We start from the raw sequence: 22912 nt of genomic DNA on the forward strand, positions 1-22912 counted from the left end.
AGGTCACTTAGAGCAGAAAAGTTGGTCTTACCTCTGGTCTCAGGCCTGAAGTCGCTCCTCAGGGCTGGGTTCCAGCTCTCCATGAGGGCTGTAACCAGAAGGGCCTGCCCCTCCTTCTCCGGGGTCCCTGTACACAGGGGGCCCAGATGGTGCTACATATTTTCCTCTAGAGTCAGAAATGTGGACAGAGAGTAGTCTCCTCTTGTTTCCCAGGCGTTTCTGCCCCTCTGAAGGTCTAGCTGTCCCTCCCATGGGATTTGGGTGCAGGGAGCTGTTTGACTGGGTTCCTTCAGATTCAGGTGCAGTCTGGACCACAGGGCTCCTGCAGCTTGAGTCTCCAGTTTTGTTGAATATAGGATTTTGTAATAGGATCTCATTTTTTTTAATTTCTTCAGATTCTGTTGTTATGTCTGTCTTTTCATTTCTGACTTAGTTAATTTGGACACACTCTCTGTGTCCTCTGGTTAGTCTGACTAAGGGTTTAATCTATCTTGTTGATTTTCTCAAAGAACCAATTTTTGGTTCTGTTGATTCTTTCTATGGTCCTTTTGTTTCTACTTGGTTGATTTCAGCCCTGAGTTTGATTATTTCCTGCCTTCTACTCTTTTTGGTTTATTTATTTCTTTTCTTTCTAGAGCTTTTAAGTGTGCTGTAAACCTGCTGATATATGCTCTTTCCTGTTTCTTTCTGTAGACACTCAGAGCTATGAGTTTTCCTTTTAGTACCACTTTCATTGTGTCCCATAAGTTTGGGAATGTTGTATCCTCATTTTCATTAAATTCTAAGAAGTCTTTAATTTCTTCCTTTATTTCTTCCTTAACCAAGTTGTCACATTGTTCAACTTCCATATATATGTGGGCTTTCTGTCATTATTGTTGTTATTGAAGACCAACCAGTCCGTGGTTTTTTGATAGGATACATGGGATTATTTCTATCTTCCTGTATCTGTTGAGGCCTGTTTTGTGACCGATTATATGGTCAATTTTGGAGAAGGTTCCATGAGGTCCTGAGAAGAAGGTATATCCTTTTGATTTAGGATGGAATGTTCTATAAATATCTGTTAAATCCATTTGGTTCATAACTTCTGTTACTTTCTCTATGTCTCTGTTTAATTTCTGTTTCCATGATCTGTCCATTGATGTGAGTGGGGTGTTGAAATCTCCTACTATTATTTTGTGAGATACAATGTGTGCTTTGAGCTTTAGTAAGGTTTCTTTTATGAATGTAGGTACCCTTGCATTTGGAGCATAGATATTTAGGATTGAGAGTTCATCTTGGTGGATTTTTTGTTTGATGAATATGAAGTATCCTTCCTTTTTTAATGACTGTTGGTTGAAAGTCAATTTTATTTGATATTAGAATGACAACTCCAGCTTATTTCTTCAGGCTATTTGCTTGGAAAGTTGTTTTCCAGCCATTTACTCTGAGGTAGTGTCTGTTTTTGTCTCTGAGGTGTGTTTCCTGAATGCAGCCAAATGCTGGGTCCTCTTTACGTATCCAGTCTGTTAGTCTATGTCTTTTTATTGGGGAATTGAGTCCGTTGATGTTGAGAGATATTAAGGAAGAGTGATTGGTGCTTCCTGTTATTTTCACTGTTAGAGGTGGAATTATGTTTGTCTCTCTTTTGGTTTCATTGAAAGGAAATTATATTCTTGCTTTCTGTACAGTGTAGTTTCTCTCCTTGTGTTAAAGTTTTCCATCTATTATCCTTTGTAAGACTGGATTTGTAGAAAGATATTGTGCAAATTTGGTTTTGTCATAGAATATCTTGGTTTCTCCATCTATGTTAATTAAAAGTTTTGCTGGATACTGTAACTTGGGCTGGCATTTGTGTTCTCTTAGGGTCTGTATGACATCTGTTCCGGATCTTCTGGCTTTCATAGTCTGTGGTGAGAAGTCTGGTGTAATTCTGATAGGTCTGCCTTTATATGTCACTTGACCTTTTTCCCTGACTGCTTTTAACATTCTTTCTTTGTTTTGTGCATTTGGTTTTTTAACTTTTATGTGATGGGAGGAATTTCTCTTCTGATCTAATCTATTTGGAGTTCTGCGGGCTTCTTGTATGTTTATGGGCATCTCTTTCTTTAGGTTAGGGAAGTTTTCTTCTATAATTTTGTTGAATATATTTACTGGCCCTTTAAGTTGGGAATCTTCACTTTCTTCTATATCTATATCCTTAGGTTTGATCTTCTTATTTTGTCCTGAGTTTCCTGTATGTTTCGAGCTAGGAGCTTTTTGCCTTTTACCTTATCTTTCACAGTTGTGTCGATGTTTTCTATGGAATCTTCTGCCCCTGAGATTCTCTCTTCTATCTTTTATATTCTGTTAGTGCTGCTTGTATCTACAGCTCCTTCTCTCTTCCTTAGGTTTTCTATATCCAGGGTTGTCTCCCTTCGTGCTTTCTTTATTGTTTCTATTTCCATTTTCAATTCATTCACCTGTTTGTTTGTGTTTTCCTGTAATTCTTTCAGGGAATTATATGTTTCCTCTCTAAGGGCTTCTTCTTGTTTAGTTTTGTTTTCCTGCATTTCTTTAAGGGGGTTCTTTATGTCTTTCTTAAAGTCTTCCATCATTATCAAAAAAGGTGATTTTAAATCTTGATCTTGCTTTTCTGGTGTGTTTAGATATCCAGTATTTTCTTTGGTGAGAGTACTGGGCTCTGATGATGCCAAGTGTTCTTGGATTCTGTTGTTCAGGTTCCTGCACTTGCCTCCTGGCTAGCCATTGGGTTGTCTCTGGTGTTTGCTTGTCTTGCTGTTTCTAAGAGTGACTTGACCCTGCTGTAGGCCTCTGTGTCAGCACTCCTGTGGAACTGTTTTCCTGTTTTCTTTCAGCCTTTCTTGAGAACAGATGTTCTGATTTCAGGTGTGGCAGTGCTTCTGGAGACTGTCTTGCAGCTCTAGGCGGGGGCAGGAATCACAGGGTCCTGCCTCAGATTGCTCATGTAAGTCCTTGCACCCAGGGGGCACAGTTGGCACTGTGCGATTCCCTCTTGGGTCTGGACTGTGGGCAGAGGGTAGTCTCTGACTTCTCAGGAGTATCCACACTTCAGAGGGTCCAGCTCTCTCCCCCATGGGATTTGGGTGCAGGGAGCTGTTTGGCCACTTCAGTTTGGTCCTGGGCACAGACCAGAACCATGGGTACTGGTGGCTGTCTGTTCCTATATTCCTGTGTCCAGAGGCACTGTGCAGTTTCCCCTTGGACCAGGGATGTGGGCAGAGGTGGCAGTCTGTCCTGCAGTCTCAGGATGTCTGCACTCCTGGGTGGTCAGCTCTCTTCCCCATGGGATTTTTGCATACTTTTAACATACATTTTTAAAGTCCTTTTAATTGTGCTTAATTTCTCCATTTCCTTTTATCTGTTTTTTTTTTTAATTTGAAGACTTGTTCGTGAGAAAAAGTAATTCTTAATTGTATCAAAACACATGCAATTATTTCTTTTAGGTGACAACTTGATGGGATTAACAAATACTTAGAAAGCTGGTGGCAGCTGTTGTTTTTGGTGAAAGGATGTTTTCAGAGAAGATTGCCACGTGATTCTGCTAGAGTGGAGAAAGGCTGCCCTCTGTTAAGATGGCCGCTGTCCAATCAGCTGAGGTTCTAGGTAGAATAAGCCCAAGAACTTGTCTCTCTGCCTTGTAAAACTGTAAAACTGCAGAACACTCTCCCTCTGCCATAGACATCACAGCTCCTGCATGTACATCCAGGGCTTCTGTCCATGCTTCAGACCTCCAGCTTGAGGCTGGCACTTCCACCACCAGCTTCCCTGGTTCTGCACCTTTAGGACTTAAATTGAACTTTCTAGCAACAACCTTCTCTGAAAACATCCTTAACACCCAACAAAATCTGTCACCGCTTTCCTAAATATCTGTTAGTCTCATCAAGTTGACATCTAAAGGTAATAATTGCAAAACCCTTATGTGTTTTGATGCAATTATGAATTGTTTTTCCCTGTGAAGGCATCCAATATGTAAATAGGTAGTTATGAGTCCTCAAAAATCTCCACAATTAGATAAGCCAGTTCCTCTAATAAATATTCCCATATTTGTTCATCTGTCCTCTTCTGTCTCAGCGAGAACCTTGATTGTCTGTAATGACCTCGCACACACAATGAGGTATGTGTATCATACTATCTTATAGCATAGTGCCTGATTCTTTTGTTCAGCCCTTCTTCACCTCTGATTTTAAATTGTCCTCCTTCGGGTTTTTAGAAGTAAGCCCATTCCCACTTATAGCTCAATAGCTGCCCTCCTATTCATAGAAGCAACAGTATTTTCTATCTCTATGTGTGCAAGCTCCTTCTGCCCATGTTTGCCCTCTCTTTTATAACTATTTCACATTTGCATGTGCCCCTGAACCTCTTCTGAGTGGGAAACTAGCAACTTTTCACCTGTGTAGCATTTTTTTCTGAGCACTTCTCTGGAATGTGTCACGGTCTCTCTTTCCTGTCTGTTTCAGGTGACTGTGATGCATTGCCATCAGAAACCCCAAAGCTCTTTTCCACCCTCAACCCTAGGTGGAATGCAAACTTATTTGTTCTTGGGAAGACAATACAATCCCATGATTGATCTTATGGTCAGACCACAGTTCTATTGACAGTTCTATTAATTGCTTGTGAAAATGCAAATTGGTATAGCCACTCAGAGAACCGTTTACTACTTTTCTTTTAAAAACTAATTATGCATTTACCATATAATTGGCCACATTCCAGAGACATGGACACCTATGCACACGTAAACACACTCTGCATCCTACTGCAAATGTTCGAAGCAATACTATTCGGCATAGTCCTAAACTGGAAACAATTAAGGTTGCAAGTTAATAGGAGGCAAGTTAAACAAACCATGATACTATGTAACGTTTTTAAACGATGAACCTGCAAAAATGTAGATCAACTGCAAAGGTTTTCTGCTGAGTACAAGGAAATCTTAAAAGGTCACACAGTAGTTTGAGTAACGCTGTCAATGATGATATTGTAAAGATGGAAAAATAGTCATTCTTCCAGCGGTAGGGGTGGGGGAGGGATCAAGTGTGGGTAACGTGTGTAGGAGACCGCTATGGAGATGCTTTGGCATTGTGGCTGTAATGGTTACGCACAACTATACACTTACTAAATATAAAGAAAGATAGAGGCTATGTGTCGATGTCAGTTTTCTGCTTCAATCTGGACCATAGTTATATAAAGCACAGCTATGAAAAAACCTGAGAGGAGCCTCAGAGGAACTCTCTGGACTATTCTCACCAAACATCTTTCAATGCATAACTATTTTAATTTTTTTTAAATATGGATAAATACACTTAATGGCCCTGTATCTACTTTTAGTTGAGTTTTAACATTTAAACCTTATTGCAACTTGGAATATAACTTAGTGTATAAAGTCAGTCTAGGCTAAGAAAGATCCTCTCTCCCAAAATGTCTTACAAACCCTCTTTGTTTTTTAACGTTTACTAAATACAGTAGCATTTCCCTTTCCACAGAGCTAGATTGTTGCTCTCTTTCAATGTAAATTCATTCCCAAAGAAAGTTCTGTGTTAATAATTAGTTTTCTAACATATCCTCCTGCCTAGCAGACAAGAACTGTTCTCTGATCTCTCGAAGCTGATGTCATCCTCGAATCTGTGGCAAAAGGTGCTGGCTCCATGTACTATCCAACTGGTGGGAGGGTAGGGATGACTTTAGGTACACAGTAAAACGTCATCACAGCAAGCAGGACAGCTGCTCTTAGGAGTTGTTCTTGAAGGTTGGCCTTTGGCTGGCATCCAGAAATTTAGCAGGTCAATAGTTTCCTCCCATTATAAACTTACTTTGAATGATAGTACTGGCCCAGTGCTCCTGAATTACACCAGGTGGGTTGAGCAGAACACCTACCTTCCTTCTGGGAGGCTAGGACACTGACAGCTGCTAAGGAGAGGATGATTTTGTGTCTGGCGTCAATAAAACCACAGGCATTTAGCCTTTAGTACATTTCCCTGGACACAACACATAGCACATATCAAAGCTGGTTTCTGGAGTGGGGAGCTCTGCACAACTCCACAGGGTTAGTACTTCCGGCCCTTAGACCATGTCTCCTTCAAACTTTGCCCAGACTCCTTTGCCTTCCGGATTTTGTCTTGTATTACTGTGTTATTTGTCTTGGCGGACTTCTGATCCAGATTACCTCCTGTGTTGGAATCCAAAGCATATCACAACTGACTGTGATGAGTGCAAGAGGCTTACCCTCTGCTTTGCTTTGGTTTCCTCCTAAGTAGAACTGGCAACAGTTCCTGGAGTGCCAGCTCAGCCAGTGAGCTCTCACCGCGTCCTGCCTGACACCTCAGACTCTCACTGCTTGGACCGCCTGAGGTGGATCATCACAACCAACCTTGGGTGGTTCATAACTGCCTGTGACTGCAGCAACTCCAGGGAGCCTTGACCTCTCTGTCCTCTGAGGTCACCTGCATATGTCCAAACACAGATGCACAAGCATGCACATAATAATTGGAAACAAGAAATAAACTCATCTTTTGGAAAAAATTGCCAATAACAGTGTTTACGTCAGAGGGCTGTTGTGATAAGTGTATTAATGGAGGGGACATGTTTTAGGCAGTACCTGAGGCATATGAAGTATATGCAGTTTTAGCTATAATTGTCACTCACACTAAGAATGATAAGTCATTCAAAGTCTTCCTGTGAGTGGGAGGAATGGGATAATGACTCCAGAACGTACCCAATTCTGAATGTTCAAGTACTTCAAGGAACTCTTTTTATTAGAATCCCACATACTTTCCTCTCATTCTCTGAGCACATCACCCTAAAATTCACCATATGGACCATACTGCTTCTGTCATTCATTTGTCATTTATTTTCGTCCTGATAATGTGCACTTTACTCAGTCTCAAACCATAGCTTTAGGAAGAAAAGGCTACTCGTCCTCTTTGTACAAACCAAATATTGATTCTTCATTCCACACTAATGCATGTGTTGAGTAGATGCCAAGCTCTCTTCTAATGAGGCTTTGGGGGGAAAAATAAAACCAAATTTCTGATCTCAAAGAATCAGTACTGTAGACCAGCCAATAAGACGTTCTTGCGATATGTTGTCATTAGCACAACAATAAAAGATAAAGTGGTCAAGTACACTTTATTTCTTCCTACTGTGTACGTTCTGTAGTACACAGAAAATGTCTGCAGATGAAACATACTGAGTCTTGAATGATACAAAGTTCTGCAAATGAAACTAAAAATTAAAGGGAAGTATCCCTCTTGTTATAGTGTGTCTCATGCATAAATGATGGAGTCATGACATTGAGATTTCATATTTATACTCAGACAACGAATGGGTATCCTTCTTTTTAGTTATCTAAAATAAAGATATGTCTTCAAATATCTTCCACATTATAACCAATTTATTACCAAACCATCCATATCATTTTTCTCTCATTAAAAAAATTAAATATAGTAAAAATATACATGATTTATATATATATGTATACATATACGCACATATTTAAGGAGAGACACGGTTGATCAAGGACAAGTGCAGGAGGTCAGTGAATTGGCCCAGATGATAGATGAGTCAGTGCAGATGCAAATTAAATATGTATGTGCATATATGTGTATGTATATATGTATATATAATTGGTTGTATACATTTACTACATACAATAATTAAATTTATATATGCATTTACATATTATATATACAGTACATGTATTAAATTAGCTGAGTCAATTAACATGTCCATATATAAAATTTCTAATATATAAATAAAACTTAAAATGATATATATAAAGTACACTAATTACTATAGCTGAGTCAGTTAACATTAATATATTCATCATCATCACCAGTCATAGTTGCTATGCACATATATGTGAGAACACAAAAATCTACTCTCAAGTTTAAGATATATAGATAGATAGATAGATAGATAGATAGATAGATAGATAGATAGATATAGATAGACAGATAGATAATCAACATTGCATTATATCCCTAAAATATCTTATAATTGGGATTCATTCCTCTTGACCAACATCTCCTATTCTTTATACCTGAGACCCTGTTCTTTATACCTGAGACTTTATACCTGAGACCCTCTTCTTTATATCTGAGACTTTATACCTGAGACCCTCTTCTTTATACTTGAGACTAGCTCAGTGGTAGAGCGCTTGCCTAGCAAGCGCAAGGCCCTGGGTTCGGTCCCCAGCTCCGAAAAAAAAATTAGGAGACTTTATACCTGTTCTTTCTTTTGCTTACATTATTTGAGATTCTACAGATGTGTATCCTCAGAGCAAGATAATTTCATTCCATACATATATATGTCTTCATAAATGGCAGAATGTGAGATCTTATTTTTTTCCTTTAGTCTGTTCATTTTTCTTCATCTGCACTGACTCTGGATCAGTTCATTGATCTCCTGCAGTTGTCCTTAATCAATCACGTCTCTCCTTAAATATGTTCTTCGCACTGTAGCTAAAATAGTTTTTTTAATGCTCTGGTGCTGGAGAGATGGTACTGGTTATGAGTACTTTCTGCTCTTGCAGAGGACCTAGGTATGAATCTCAGCACCCACATCGCGGCTCACAATAATTCCTAATTGCAGTCCCAGAGGATCTGACCTCCATGAGCATCCAGTACCCATGCGGTGTACACAGATATACACAGCCAACATTCATAGACATAAAATAATTTTTAAAAAATTTAATAACCTATCCTAAATAATTCAGACCACCAAAATCCATTAAATGAAGCCCAATAAACACACTTGCAATTCAATTATTCAGGACACTTGCTGAAATTTTCCTCATAATTTAAATTTTATATTGATGTTTTTAAATCAATGGAGCTAAGGAGACTCGCCTGCATGAGGGATGGTGAGAGTGAGTTACTCTATCTTGTTACTTTCACCATGAAGAAGGTATCGTTGCAAGATTATATATAGCCTAGCCCAGATTAGACTGGAATGGACTGAATAAAGCATCTTTCAAGGAAGCCATTCAGAATGTAGTAGGGAATCCAAGCTGGTTATAGGAGGGAGAGCCAAAATGAGTAAAGGGAAATGGGTAACATGGAGAAGCAAATGAATAGAGATCTCAAGGATAAGGCAAGCCAGGCTTTTTACCATCAGCCCAAACAGGCTACAGATTTGCAAAGGGGAAAATTACATAGAGTGAATAAGATCTGTATCACATAGAATTACGTTGAAATTTAGAAGTACTGGTGTAACTCGATAATTTTATACACATTAACGTGATACTTGTGTATGAATATATGGTCTCTAATAGTTTTGTAAACATAAACATGAATATGTGTGTGTATGAACATATGGTCACTGCCTCTATCTACTAAGAAGCAATGAGTACTACGGTACTAAGGAGCAAGCCTTAGATCTTGTAATCAAATACCACCTTCAAAATAACCAAGACTTCTTGGACAAATAGCTCCTGTCAGTGCCAAAGCAGGAAGAGTCCTGAATGACCCTAGAACAATCTACTGTATACTAAAGCATCTAAGCTTAAAGAATGGTGAGATTGGGGCTGGAGAGATGGCTCAGTGGTTAAGAGCACTCACTGCTCTTCCAGAGGTCCTGAGTTCAATTTCCAGCAACCACATGGTGGCTCACAACCATCTTGTAATGGGATCTGATGCCCTCTTCTGGTGTGTCTGAAGACAGCTACAGTGTACTTATATATAATAATAAATAAATAAATCTTTTTTTAAAATGGTGAGATTTGTAAGATAACACAAAAACCAATTTTTAAGAGTTTCAATTGGCCAGATATAAAACTACTTAAATTTCTAAATAAAGGAGAGTAACAGGTTTGATTAGCTTCATAAAACAGGAATCCATGAATCTATAAGGATATCATGGATAAATTAAAAGCTTAACAAGAAGAATTTATTGATTTCTCCAAGTAGCTTCCCACAAAGGACATCTTATTAAATAAAAAAAATGTAATTTTACATGGGAAAAACATCACAGAAATCTTCATAATCAAGTTATCTAACACTACCAATAATGGGAGAAATAAAAATTTGAGACCATCTGACAAGATAGTGAGAATATAATGTCATTTGATACATGTCTGTCAAATGTACACAACCAAAATCGAATCATGAAGAATCTTCAGTCAAATAAAAATAGGAAGGTATCTATAACATAACTGGCCTGTATTCTATACAAGCTTAAGACCTTGAAATATAGGAAAATCTGGGAAAACATTCCTCATTAAGGAAGTCTAAACACTATTGTGCTAAAAAGAAAAAAAAATAGCTCCTTACTAGAACCTTCTACTGGGATGCCTTACTGATAACTGGAAAAAACGGAACCTGACATTTGTGGACTAGACATTGATAATGTGTTGACAGTAACTTCCTGGTTTCGAAGGTTGTGCTTATAAAAGAAAGCATCCCATCTATGAAAAAATACACACTAGTTTTGGGAGGTCATGGGAGAAGTCAACTTACTTCCAAACTATCAAGAAAAAAACATTTTTTTGTACTACACATTTAATTCCTTGTAACTTTGAGATCATTTTCAAATTAAGCAAAGTCATCCTTACATAAAACATTTTTCATCACTTAAAACTCTTCTTCAGCTTCCCATTGGAAAAGGGAGTGTGTTTTTAATTTATTTTTAAAGATTCATTTATTTTTATGTGCGCTGGTGTTCTGCCTACTTGTCTGTGAAAGAGTAGTGCCAGATCCTCTGGAACTGCAGTTACAGACAGTTGTGGGCTGCCATGTAGGTGTTAGGAATTGAACTCAGGGAAGAGCAGCCAGTAATCTTAACCACTGAGCCATATAAGGTCTTAAAATGAGCTTTAAGCCGATGGATGGTCCTGTCTACTTTTTGGTTTGCTGCAGCCTGTGTTCCTTTTGTTTGTTTGTTTGTTTCACTATGTATTTTTCCTTCCTAATTACAGATAGTTTTGAATAACTAACAACAGGTTGATGTCCTTCCATTATCCAATTTCTTGGGGGCGGTTAGTGTTGGTATCAGGAATTACTTTCACCTCCAGCAGCCACACCATTTGGTAACTGTTGCCATGGCAACAGCCATACATCCCCAGTATTCCTTTGGCTTAACTCCAACCTGGGAGCAGTTACATCTTATTCCAAATAAAAGGCAGACATCTTCTGCCCTCTCTTTCTTTTCTTTTCTCTTCTTTCTCTCATCCTTCCCCTTGTATCATTCTCCCATTAAATCTCTCCATGTGGAACCGTGTTGGCTTGGTGTGCTTTATCCGAGCGCAGGTCGATATTTAAACAACAGTTAGTCTTTGCTCACATTACCCACCAGGATGTATCCCAGGGAAGAGAAAATGGTTTGCATAGTGTTTTCAATTACTTGCCACATGCTGCCTGTGTCTTGTGTTCTCCCTGCTCTCCCTTTCCTAAGCATGTCTTCTTTGTGTCCTCCCTTCAGGGGTTGCAAATGACGTAAGACGCAGCTGCAGTTCCTCACAATAAAGCTTTAAGAAGCTTCCCTATCATCTAAAAGATAAAGTCGAAGTGTATTCACAATAGTAGCAAAAAATTACTATTGGCTTCCACTTGATTCTTCAGTTCTGCTTTGCTTTTAGATTTATTCTGAGCAATTTTGGTTCCCTGGGCCATAGTGAACGAGGCTGCTTAAGTGTCAGTCTCATTTTCCTCAATATTTAGTTACCCATCTACTTATCCATTTTGAAATGTGTGTAGTAATCAGCAGTCTCTCCGGAGAGTATTTGTAGGACTGAGTTAAGGCATGTGTACTTCGGCCAGTTCCTGGTACAGGTTAACAGCTGCTACTTCAGGCTGTTTGATATTTTTGCCTTTGTTCGTTATACTTCCGTTTCTTTCTTACAATATGTTGATTTAGCAACCGGTCCTACAGCCATAAAATTATTAACTGATATCTGGTTTAGTACCCAAAGACTCATGACCAGTCTCTGTGTATTTTAAATTACGACCATCAGCTTCCCTCGTTTCCTCTTCCAGGGACATTTAATTGTGTCTACTTCGGTGGTCAAAGTGTCAGGACTCAAAAAAAAAAAAAAAATGCAGCTTCCGTATCAAATCCAGTAAAGGCGAGGAGAAATGATTAGAAGGCAGATTCACAAGCCCAGAAATCCTGTAGAACGCTTCATGTTTGTTGATACGCAGAAGCTGTAAATAATTTTATTTCTAGAAAGGTTTGGTTATTATTCTGTCCGGTCCCTTGCAAACGGGGTCAATTCAGGCGAGTTCTCCACTTTCTGCCAAACCTGCCCTTTCGAGGATACCCACCCTTTAACCAAACCTCTGGAGAGGACTCGCAAGCCGGATCTCTCCACCCGGGTTTTCCCGTCGCCCTGGCAACGGGACCGGAAAGGGCGGGCTTCACACCCCTTCTTCCGCCAGCGGTTGACGACAGCCGCAAAATGTCTGTGGGCCGCGCTGCGGGATTCTTTTCTATCTCTGGCTAGGAGCGGGACCGGCAGCCGCACAGAAGGCCACGTCAGCCTAAGCGGTCCCACCCGTCCCACCCGTCCCACCCCGCTGGCCGCTGTCTGGCCTTCTCCTAGCCCCCTCCCGTCTTTCCCACAATGCCCCGCGTCAGGCCCCGCCCGCCGGCGCGACGGGAGCGGCAGAATTGCTGCTGCGCGCGTTCGCAGTAGGCGTCCGGTCCTGCCGGCTCCCGAGCTCGGCGGCCTAAGGATGGGACAGTAGCTGAGGACGCCGAGGTGGGCGCGGGCCGGGCTCCACGCACCGCGGGGACATCAGGGAGGGAAGGCGCTAGATAGACCGCATCCCACCGCCTCGGTGCCCCATTGTACCGGGTTCTGACTGCCCGCTTCTGCTCTCCCTTTCTTACTCGGGTTCTCTCTCCCTGGTCCGACCTGTGACCTCAGACGCACCCTCGCCAGCCCGGTTCCCTCTGTCTTTCGCCTCTCCTCCATCCCGCTCTGGTGCGATGGCAGCATCCATCATTAACATTGCGTTTACCTGCAGCCTCACTGGCCCCGGTCTGTTCAGTTATTCCCAGGCTGCCTGAGAAACCCACCCTAAGCCTAGGGGCACCTTATCCCAAAGTCCTCATTGAGATTTGTTCTTCATTTGTTTTCCTTCCTGATGGTTGTCAGTCTGGATATTTCTGTTTTTTTCTTTCCGTATATTTTACAAAGGTATTTGTAGGGCTGGGGAGGGGGGATGAAAAGGGGAGCTAGAAGTGAGATGAGGCCTGTTCCCAGGTAAGGAGGGATACTTAGAAACATATCTGGACTTAAATGAAAAAAGTTAAAACTGAGAATGTTAGGGAAGTTAGATCTTTTTTTTTCCCCTCAAAGCATTTTAAGATATCAAAGAGTACTAGTTTAGCTGTAAGGTTAATGCTAGGGTTTTACCCTCAAGCGTGCTTGGTTCTTCTCTTCTTTGTTTTCCTATTTTTTGTTTACTCCAGACAGCTTTGCAGTGAAATTGCTCTGATTTGCAATTCTTCTTCCTTTTTTACTATAAAATAACTAATCTTGGTGCTAACACTTTAGGAAACTTGTGACTTTTTTACGTTATCTATCTTTATACTGATGTTCTTAAACAATTACGTGAAAGGTACAACCCTCTTGGAGAAGCTTCATGCTTCCTTTTAGTTCCTTCAAAGGCTTTCTCTGCAAATGAGATTAGATTTAAAAAGGGAAATTGAACAGCTTTCCAGGCCTGGAAGAGGCTGAAAGGGAAGGGGAATTAGAGAAGGGTAACTTGCTGGGAGAAGAAGGAAATACTGCTGATTCTTATCCTGGTAGTGTCTTATTGACCAGAGCCTTTTTGTCTCTGTCTGTCTGTCTCCCTCTGTGTGTGTGTATTTCTTGTAAGCTAGGTAGCTACTACTACTAATTACCAATATAGAGGCAAGGATCCTGGAGAATAGGTGTTCAAAGCCAGTCACAGAGATTCGACCTTCAGTGCAGACTGTATTGCTGACCGTGTCACTTGGCAAATCCCGTTATAAATGTTCAGGTTAAAAAGTATTTTAACTGCCTGGTTTGCTCTCTCTAGGTTAACATTTCTGAGCTGTGTTCCGAGATGCTTGATTGACCCTTGAAGTAATGTGGACAGAGATTCTCACGTGTGTTTATTATAACCACCGGACCCAGCCTTGTATTTTAATGTTCACATAAGTCAGAGCTTGCATAAGAGGAGAGAATGGGAGTCTGGTTAAACAGAGATGAATTTATCAGAGACGTGAAGCGGATAAGTCTCTGTCTTCTAGTACTGTATGTGGTTATCGTGGTGGGCACGGATCAGAATTTTTACAGTTTACTTGGAGTGTCTAAAACTGCAAGCAGCAGAGAAATAAGACAAGCCTTTAAGAAATTAGCACTGAAGTTACATCCTGATAAAAACCCGGTAGGTAAAATTTCTCTTTTAAATACCTGATTACTTTGCCATATCTCTATTTTAATTATTTTTAAATGAGTATTTGATATGCTTAAGCATAATGCCTAAAATTATGATTGGAAACTGTAGATATAATTCAGAAGTAGAGCCTAGCATGCACAAGGCTTGGGGGTCTGATCCCCACCACCTAAAACTAGTAATTCATCTGTCAAAGTAAAACCAGGAGAAGCAAAGCACAGTGATTTCTGTCGGTATCAAATTCGGTTACCTCTTCTCTGTAAGCTGATTCCCAGCAGTAGAGGCTCTCACCCCAAGGCCTATCTGAAGCGGTCCTCACACTAAAGTGAGTGAAGAACACTAAAGTGAGTGAAAAACCATAGAGACAAATCTGCCCTCAGGACTCATGTCCTGCAGATGTGACAGCAGTAGCTAGTTACAGCATGCTTTAACTTTCACTCTTTTGTGAAAGTTAAACTTTTGACTTACAAACTTATAAATGAAAACTTGAGAGCTCCAAATGGATTTCTAGTTGTAAATATTTGATTGTGTACCACGAATCTTTAAAAACAGATTAATTTTGAATGTTATGGAATTTAAGGGTTTTTTTTTTCATTAATTTTTACCTTGTCATATGAAAGGACATGGTGGAGATAATTTTTGAAGTAGAAATTTATAAATGAAATTATTTTGTTCAATTACATAATAATTACATTATAAACTCTTAGTTAATTATCTTTCCCAGACATCTATCTGTACTATATTAAAAGATCTGTATTATATTTAAAGATTTGTTCTTATTGTTGTTTTACAAGTTTTTGTCTTAAAATTTCCAAGTGTGATTTCCAGAAGCCAATTCTGGGAAACAGTAAAAAAGTAACATTTTTCAGTCCAGTTTTGAATTTTGTTGGTATTATTTCTTATTTAATAAACTGTTGCATTGAAAAACACATTTTATGTTGAGTCTCAACTGGGAACATCACCGTTGTTACAGAAGTAACACATTTTGGAGTTAGCCTTCCAGGGGTTAGTTTTTTTCTTAGTTGCAGGTTTTTTTTTTTTTTTTTCAGCATTTTCTACAAGATAATTACTGATCTTTACCCATTGATCTTATTTGGATACTTTATATAGAAATGAGAAACTGTGTTGCCAGAGCTGTCAAGCTTTTCCCTTTTCTCTGCTTCCTTAGAAGGACTTCCTTATTTCATCTTGATGATTCATGTTCTATTTTCCCGCCCTGTGTTTTCTGCTGGTGTCTAGAATTCAGGAATCTCTGGGATCAATTAAAGCTATTTTGCTAAAAGGATTCAAATTGTACATTTGAAGTAACTATAGCATCTCATTTTTTAACAGAATAACCCAAATGCACATGGTGATTTTTTAAAAATAAATAGAGCATATGAAGTACTCAAAGATGAAGATCTGCGGAAAAAGTATGACAAATATGGAGAAAAGGGCCTGGAAGATAATCAGGGAGGCCAGTACGAGAGCTGGAGCTACTACCGCTACGACTTCGGTAAGGCGGCATCACTCCTGCGCTCTGCGCTGTCTCCCCTCACCAGAGCAGGACTTGACGCTCTGCAGCTCCAAGCTGTCTCCCGGCCTGAAGCTTTTTTTTTTTTTTTTTGGAGCTGGGGACCGAACCCAGAGCCTTTCACTTGCTAGGCAAGGGCTCTACCACTGAGCTAAATCCCCAACCGAAGCTTTTCTTAATATGAGAAAAAGAAAGGTTATTTTTGTTCTGCTATTTAGTTTATGTGTTTCATGTATGTTTCTCTGATGAGTGTTTTCTAATATACTCTGAAGTCGAGCTGAAAAGGAAGTGGGTTGGTATTCAGAAATTACTGTACGTAGATGAGAGTACATTGGTCAGATTATACTTAATATTCTTTGTATGGTTCCTGTTAATTTAGCAATGTTTTGTGCTGTATGTTGCATTAGAAGTTAACTATTGAAGCTTTTCAAAACTTTGAAGAAGATTACATGTTCCAAGAAAGCTAAACTTTTTTAAGTATAATGGCAGCTTGTCTGGTAGAAGCCTTGTCCTCCTTTGTGGCTCCATTGTTGATCATGATTTTACATGATGACAAGAATAAACAAAAAAGCAAGAGGAGAGGGGGGCACAAAGGAAAGAAGGGAAGGCGGAAGAAAAGATAGAGGTATGGTCACAGACCAGTGTTTCCTGTTGTCACTAGTTAGCTTCCAATGCAGGTAAGACCTGACGTGCTTTTGTATTAAAATAAAGAAAATAGCTTAAATTCATATCTGCAGCTTACTCAAGACTTGATTTGCTTTTGAGAATATTTAAATATATTACCTACTGACTTTCTCCAGCTAGACCTGGTTTGCTACTTAAATAAAAGTTTATTGGAATACACTTCTATTTATATGTTATATATGATCTATGACTTCTATGAGACTATAAGGGTAGAATTGAATATTTAAGTTAAAAACAAAAAACACCACAGAAACTTTGTCCTATAATGTCCTATAAAGTCCAAAATATTTATTTACAAGTGACCTCTGTAGAAAAAAAAATGTGCTATTTGTACTTTATACCCATTGTTAATGTTACTTGGATATTAGGTAGTAATGAGGACTTTTCTCACATTGTGTTGAGCCACAGTAAATAAATTTATACTTACTACTAAGTATCTGCTTCTGCAGATTGTATAGGCATAGGATTTTAAGCAATATCACGTATTTTAAAGTGATACCCTAGATTAAATAGCATGTCATCTTGAGGAGAAGTTAGGTGAACGGTACATAAGAATTTGTGCTGTTTTTGCAATTTCTTTTTTAAAGGTTTATTTATTTATTTTTATGTATATGGGCACACTGTCACGGTCTTCAGACACACCACAAGGGGGCATCGGATCCCATTACAGGTGTTGTGAGCCACCATGTAGTTGCTGGGAATTGAACTCAGGTTCTTTGGAAGAGCAGCCAGTCTTCTTAATCTCTAAGCCAACACTCCAGCCTGTTTTTACAACTTCTAATGAGTTTGTGGTTATTTTTAAAAGTAACAAAACAAAGCAGGTGTTTCATATGGGATTGGAGAAGGTGATTAGGATCCTAGTCCCCTCCCTGTGGAGAAGTGCTCTCAGCCAGAGTCCTCAGTGGTTGTACTTGCCATTGGCTTTTCTCTCAATTGATGTGTAGTTTTCAAGTTTGAAATTCAGTGTAACTATCTGATTTTTTTCGTATAGCTAAGGCAAGAGTGAATAATCTTTTATGTAGTGATTTGTTATAATGAAGTTTTAATTTTATGATTTTTATCCACTTTTAAAATTAGGTATTTACGATGATGATCCTGAGATCATAACATTAGAAAGAAGAGAATTTGGTAAGTTTATAGACTTTCTGAAAATACATTTATCTCTTACCCAAAACTCACAGGTCTAAATGTAATCAGAAGTTAGAAGAATATGACCTACATGATCCATTAAACTTTTCAGTGTTTCAAAATAAAAGCACCAGCATGGGGCTAGAGCAGCAATTCTCAGCCTGGGCGTAACAACATTTTTACAGGGGTCGCCTAAAACCATCTGTATATCAGATATCCACATAATTCACAACAGTAACAAAATAATTAAAATAATTGTGTGGTTGGGAGTCACCACAGCATGAAAGATTGAAGGATGAGGAAGACCTACTGGCTAAAGAGCTCACTCGGGGGTTAAGGGCCTTCTGCTCTTGCAGAGGACCTGGATCCAATTTCTAGCACCCACATGGTGTCTCAACCATTGCTAACTATAGTTTCAAGGATTTCAGTGCTTTGCAGAACTATCACATACATCAAATAAAATTTTAAAAACTTTAATACTTCTTAGCCAGTACTTAGCAAGATGCCTAAATATGAATACCAAAAAAATAAAAATAATGCACAATTCAGGTTTAGATTCTAGATTATTCTAAGTTATTTTGTTGTATACTTGCAACAACAAAAAAAAAGTGCTATTTCAGAACTTTTGATTCTTACCTTTCACATAAGTGGTTATTGTGGAAGAGGTTGAGTGTTCTATGCGATGGGTTGAGTGTTCTATGTGATGGGTGGTAAAATGTCCTACTCTCTGCTCATCAAACTTTAGAACCTTCTGTACAGCTATATGATCCTTTCTGCCTTGTGTGTGTTGTGTGTGTGCTCTATGTTTATGTGTGCCTGGTATGTATATATGTATGTGTGTATTCTATGTTTATATATGCCTGGTGTGTGTGTGTGTGTGTGTGTGTGTGTGTGTGTGTGTGTGTGTGTGTGTGTGTGTGTGTGCACATGTACATGCATGCACATGGGTTTGGGTCTGTGTGTCTGGAATTGATCCTAGAGCCTCAAGCATGCTAGGCAAGTACTCTACTTCTTCTGTTCTACTTCAAAATGAGTTGTACCCAGAAGAATTCCAGTTCTAGTTTGCTATATTATGATTATAATTAACTCTAAAACAAAATGCTAGTTACAAAAATATATATGTGTTTTGTGTTATTATAAAAGGTGTACAGTTATTAGATTTTTAAGTAGAGTTCCTTCTAAGCAAAGATTGTCTCTTTTACTTTTTTATTATAGGTAAATTCTAATTTAAAGGGTGGCTAACTATTTAATATGATGCCATTTATAAATTATATATATGAATATTTCAACATTTTTCCTACAAAAGAAATAGGGGAACTCAATTTGTTGCCAGATAAAACTAATACCTGTATCACACTGTATGTGGTTATAAGGCTCTGTAACTTTTTCTATGTGGTTCTTAGTCTGACTCATCTCATCTGTAAGTGTTACAATTGTGGATCATTTGTGGTAAGGAAACAGGAGATCGCATATAGAATTAGAGGAACTGATCCAGACCTGCAACTGACTGCTCTGTGAGACCACCGAGAATAAGACTTTACTAAGATTTATATTGTAAATGAATTTATAATTTTTCAGATGTCACTGCCTCCTAATTAGGTCACTTAGAACCCCAAATGATAATTTTAAATTCAGCCATGAAACCCTAGAGATAATTCAGTGATAGTTAACTAATACTAGCTCTGTTCCTCACGTCAGTAGATTGTGTTAAGGTGATCCTGACATTTTAGTTCAAGAAGTGGAAAGAAGATGACAAATGTGGGTTATAGAGACTATTCCATGTTTCCTATTGGTTTGAGTTATTTAATCTTTCAATAAATAGAATTATTTTTTAAATGATGTGGTATTCTTAGTGACTTCTGGGATAGTCCCCAGTACTCTCAAATCAGCTCTATTTAGATAGAACAGAAATGGTCACATGCTGTGCTGTGGTCATGCCCCAGTTCATCTCTACTTGCAGAACCCTTCCTCTGTCCCCTTAAGTCCTTTTATACTTCTGGCTGATTAGTCCATTGAAATCTCACCCTTTCTTGCCCCTCGGGCATCTCTTCTAGCATTGGCCAGTACTGGCTGAGTTCCTCCGACCCATATATTGGCATTGGATTCCCTTACTACACCTGCCTCAGGCCTTCAACATAGGTCTTTATTTTGTCCCGTTTCCAGTTGTTAGTACTGAGAAAAGTATCCTAAATCACACAGTTCACTTTTACCAGGAAAGGAACCCCCAGATGTCCGACGTGGGTCCAGTGGAGATAGTAGTAGTTCGTCAGCTCTGATTTCAAACCGGTCAGGCTCTTTCCTTCTGTGAGGAGTCCTAGTTTCCATTAAGCATAAGCATGTTATCTTTTTCTCTGTCACAGTCCAACAGTACATCGGTTGTGATCAAGTTCTAGGCCAAGTAAGGCCACAGTTCAGATCCTTTTGAAGATGGCTTAAGAAAGAGGAACTTAATATAGTGCTATATTTTCTGTACTAGTAGAAGCTATGGTACAGATATTATTAGATACTCTGGCTTTGCGATTTTAAAAAATATACATTTTTAAATATTCTTGTTCCGTTTTCAGTTACTGAGTTAATATAGAAGCATTTCATTGTACTATTTTACTATACTTTTAAAAATATTTTTAGCCCAGCACAATGGCCAATCCTGTGAGCCCAGCTTCTTAGGAAGCTGAGGCAGAAGGACTAAGTTCCTGCCCAGATTAGACAGCATAGCAAAACTATATTTGTTTCTAAATCTAAGTAAATAAATGAAAGTGTATTTTTAATCTTACTACTCCATAGGTCGTGAGAACTGAGCAAGTACTTATTGCCAGGATTAGAAGTGTTTCTGACTCAGGGATACACATAGCAGTAGATGCTCTTTCTCGTGTATTTATAATTCATAGGGTGATCTCTTTCTATTGAGGTTTTCATTAACTCTGTTGAAGACTTTCCCTAAAGTCTGGTCTCAGTTTCCTAGTTTCCCAGTTGCTGGTCTCAGCCAATATAACATTTGTTGAGATCATCTAAGTCGTTTAACACATCTTCGACTTTGCTAAAGAATGACTGAGGAAAATCCTGTTATGCACTCTCACATGCAATGTGTAGATGAACTGTTTATCCACAGAAATGCCTTGCCACTGAAATGTGTTTCTGCATGGTTTCAACTAACCAGTCAGTTAAGCAAAATAAGCATGGTACATACTTCCTAATAGTTAGGATTTATGAACATTTTATTTTAATGTTTATTCAAATCACTGACAGCTTACTTAAGTATTAAATGTTATGAAGACTCTTAAAGCAAATCGCTCTCACATTTTTATCTGGATATTAGAGTGATCCTTGCTTAAAATCGTAAAGTTTGTCATCATCACATCATTCTACAGTTCTATGCCACTGGCTAGGTATTACATGTTGCTTAAATCTATGTTAGGAAAAATATGTACTGATATTTTAAGATGCGGAATTCTTTACCTTGCATTCTTCAGTAACATGCTTTCAAAGGTAAAGATCTTATTTAGGAAAAGGATTTAATTTTATCACTGTAATCTTTACTCTGTTATACAGGTCACTAGCACACACCATTCATTTCAGTACTCCCAGCCAGAGGCAGGAGGATCCCTGTGAGTTCAAGTCAAGCCTGGTCTTTATAGCAAGTTCTAGGCCACCAGGGTTATACAGTGAGACCCTGCCTACAAGGCTGCTACTCATTCAAGTATAGACTTAGGAGAGGTTTGTAAAAGTTACATGGGCTTGATGTTTGAAAAAAAGACTACTACTAGGGAAACCACAGGAATAAGGGCAGTGTGGACTATTTAGGACTGATTTTGTTTTTCATTCTGATTTTAGCAAAATGGTTTGTGATTGAAATGTGCTGTAACCCTCAGTAAACCATATGGCTTATGTGCTTTCAGATGCTGCTGTCAACTCGGGAGAACTGTGGTTTGTAAACTTTTACTCCCCAGGATGTTCGCATTGCCATGATTTAGCCCCCACTGTACGTATGTTTAATGTCCAGCTATTAAAGCCTTTTTCCTAGTTGATGTATTATTCGTGCTTCCTTTTTCTCTTATTGTAGTATGTTGGAAGTTATTTTGTATTAGTAACTGACTATGAAATCACTATCAAATACTTTTCCCATATATTTTATTTAGTAAAACTCTCCTCCTTTAAAATTATATAAAGTGAGGTATGTTCAAGAGAAGAAACATTACCGAGAAACACTTGTTTTCTTTTTCTATCATAGTGGAGAGAATTTGCTAAAGAAGTGGATGGATTGCTTCGAATTGGAGCTGTCAACTGTGGTGATGACCGGATGCTTTGCCGAATGAAAGGAGTCAACAGTTACCCCAGCCTCTTCATCTTTAGGTCTGGAATGGTAAGGGATGTCTGTGTTGTTAAGATTTGTGAAACTTTATAACCAGCTAAATACTAGAGAAAACAATATGTAGACTTTCAGTCTGTTTTCTGCTTTTTCTTCTTTTAGGAGCTAATTTATAATAGACTTTTTTTATTACTTTATGAAACTTTTTAGGGACCATCAGTTCCTGTCATAGAGGATATTTAATGCGCATACCACATTTTATGGTTTGTGATGTGTTTTAGGCACTGTCTCGTGGGATAGAAAGCTCTAATCTCTTCCTTTTCCCCAATTTCCATTGATGAAACTGAAGCTAAAATTGTTACAAATGGTACAAAAGAGTATTCTGGATGGTCTGTACTGTCAAAGCTCTCTTAAGTATTATTTGTAAATACACTGTAGTTTAAAAATAGAACTTCCTGCATTATTCAGAATCTTAAGTACAGGTATTTGGTAGACTTCCGTAATGAAAGAGTTAAAGATATTTTTATGAAAACCAACAGGCTGCAGTGAAGTACAACGGGGACAGGTCAAAGGAGAGCTTAGTGAGCTTCGCCATGCAGCACGTCAGGAGCACGGTGACAGAGCTGTCAACAGGTGAGGTGTTCCTAACCGTGGGGTTTTCTGTGATGTTTTGAAACCAGTGCTTTGAATTTACAATGCTAGTTGTACAATAGGGTCAAGGTAATGCTGTTTTGAAGTGTCTTTTTCTGTGCTTCCTAGAAAGGAAGTGTGTCACTGCTCAGGTTCCTGATGACTTGTACTTGAACAGGCTGGTTGGGTTTACATAAGGACTACTGCAGATCAGGCATAGAGGGCTGTGAGCTGGAGGAAATGGCATCCTTAAAACAGCTGACTCAGCAGTGAGGCAGCTCCTGCTTCCACGGC

General features: G+C 38.8%; 1 protein-coding gene across 1 annotated transcript in view; it reads left to right on the forward strand.

Moving 5' to 3' along the window:
• The first annotated feature begins 12542 nt into the window (after nt 1-12542).
• Nucleotides 12543-22912, forward strand: part of Dnajc10 (DnaJ heat shock protein family (Hsp40) member C10) — a 39709-nt gene continuing 29339 nt past the window's right edge. The window contains exons 1-7 of the mRNA XM_032903561.1: nt 12543-12688; nt 13998-14348; nt 15690-15852; nt 17632-17682; nt 21579-21661; nt 21911-22042; nt 22528-22621. Of these exons, the coding sequence (XP_032759452.1) occupies nt 14145-14348; nt 15690-15852; nt 17632-17682; nt 21579-21661; nt 21911-22042; nt 22528-22621 (727 nt within the window). The 5' untranslated portion in view covers nt 12543-12688; nt 13998-14144. The remainder of the gene's footprint in view (nt 12689-13997; nt 14349-15689; nt 15853-17631; nt 17683-21578; nt 21662-21910; nt 22043-22527; nt 22622-22912) is intronic.

The sequence above is a fragment of the Rattus rattus genome, chromosome 5 (genome assembly GCF_011064425.1).
Source record: "Rattus rattus isolate New Zealand chromosome 5, Rrattus_CSIRO_v1, whole genome shotgun sequence".
Taxonomy (NCBI): Eukaryota; Metazoa; Chordata; class Mammalia; order Rodentia; family Muridae; genus Rattus; species Rattus rattus.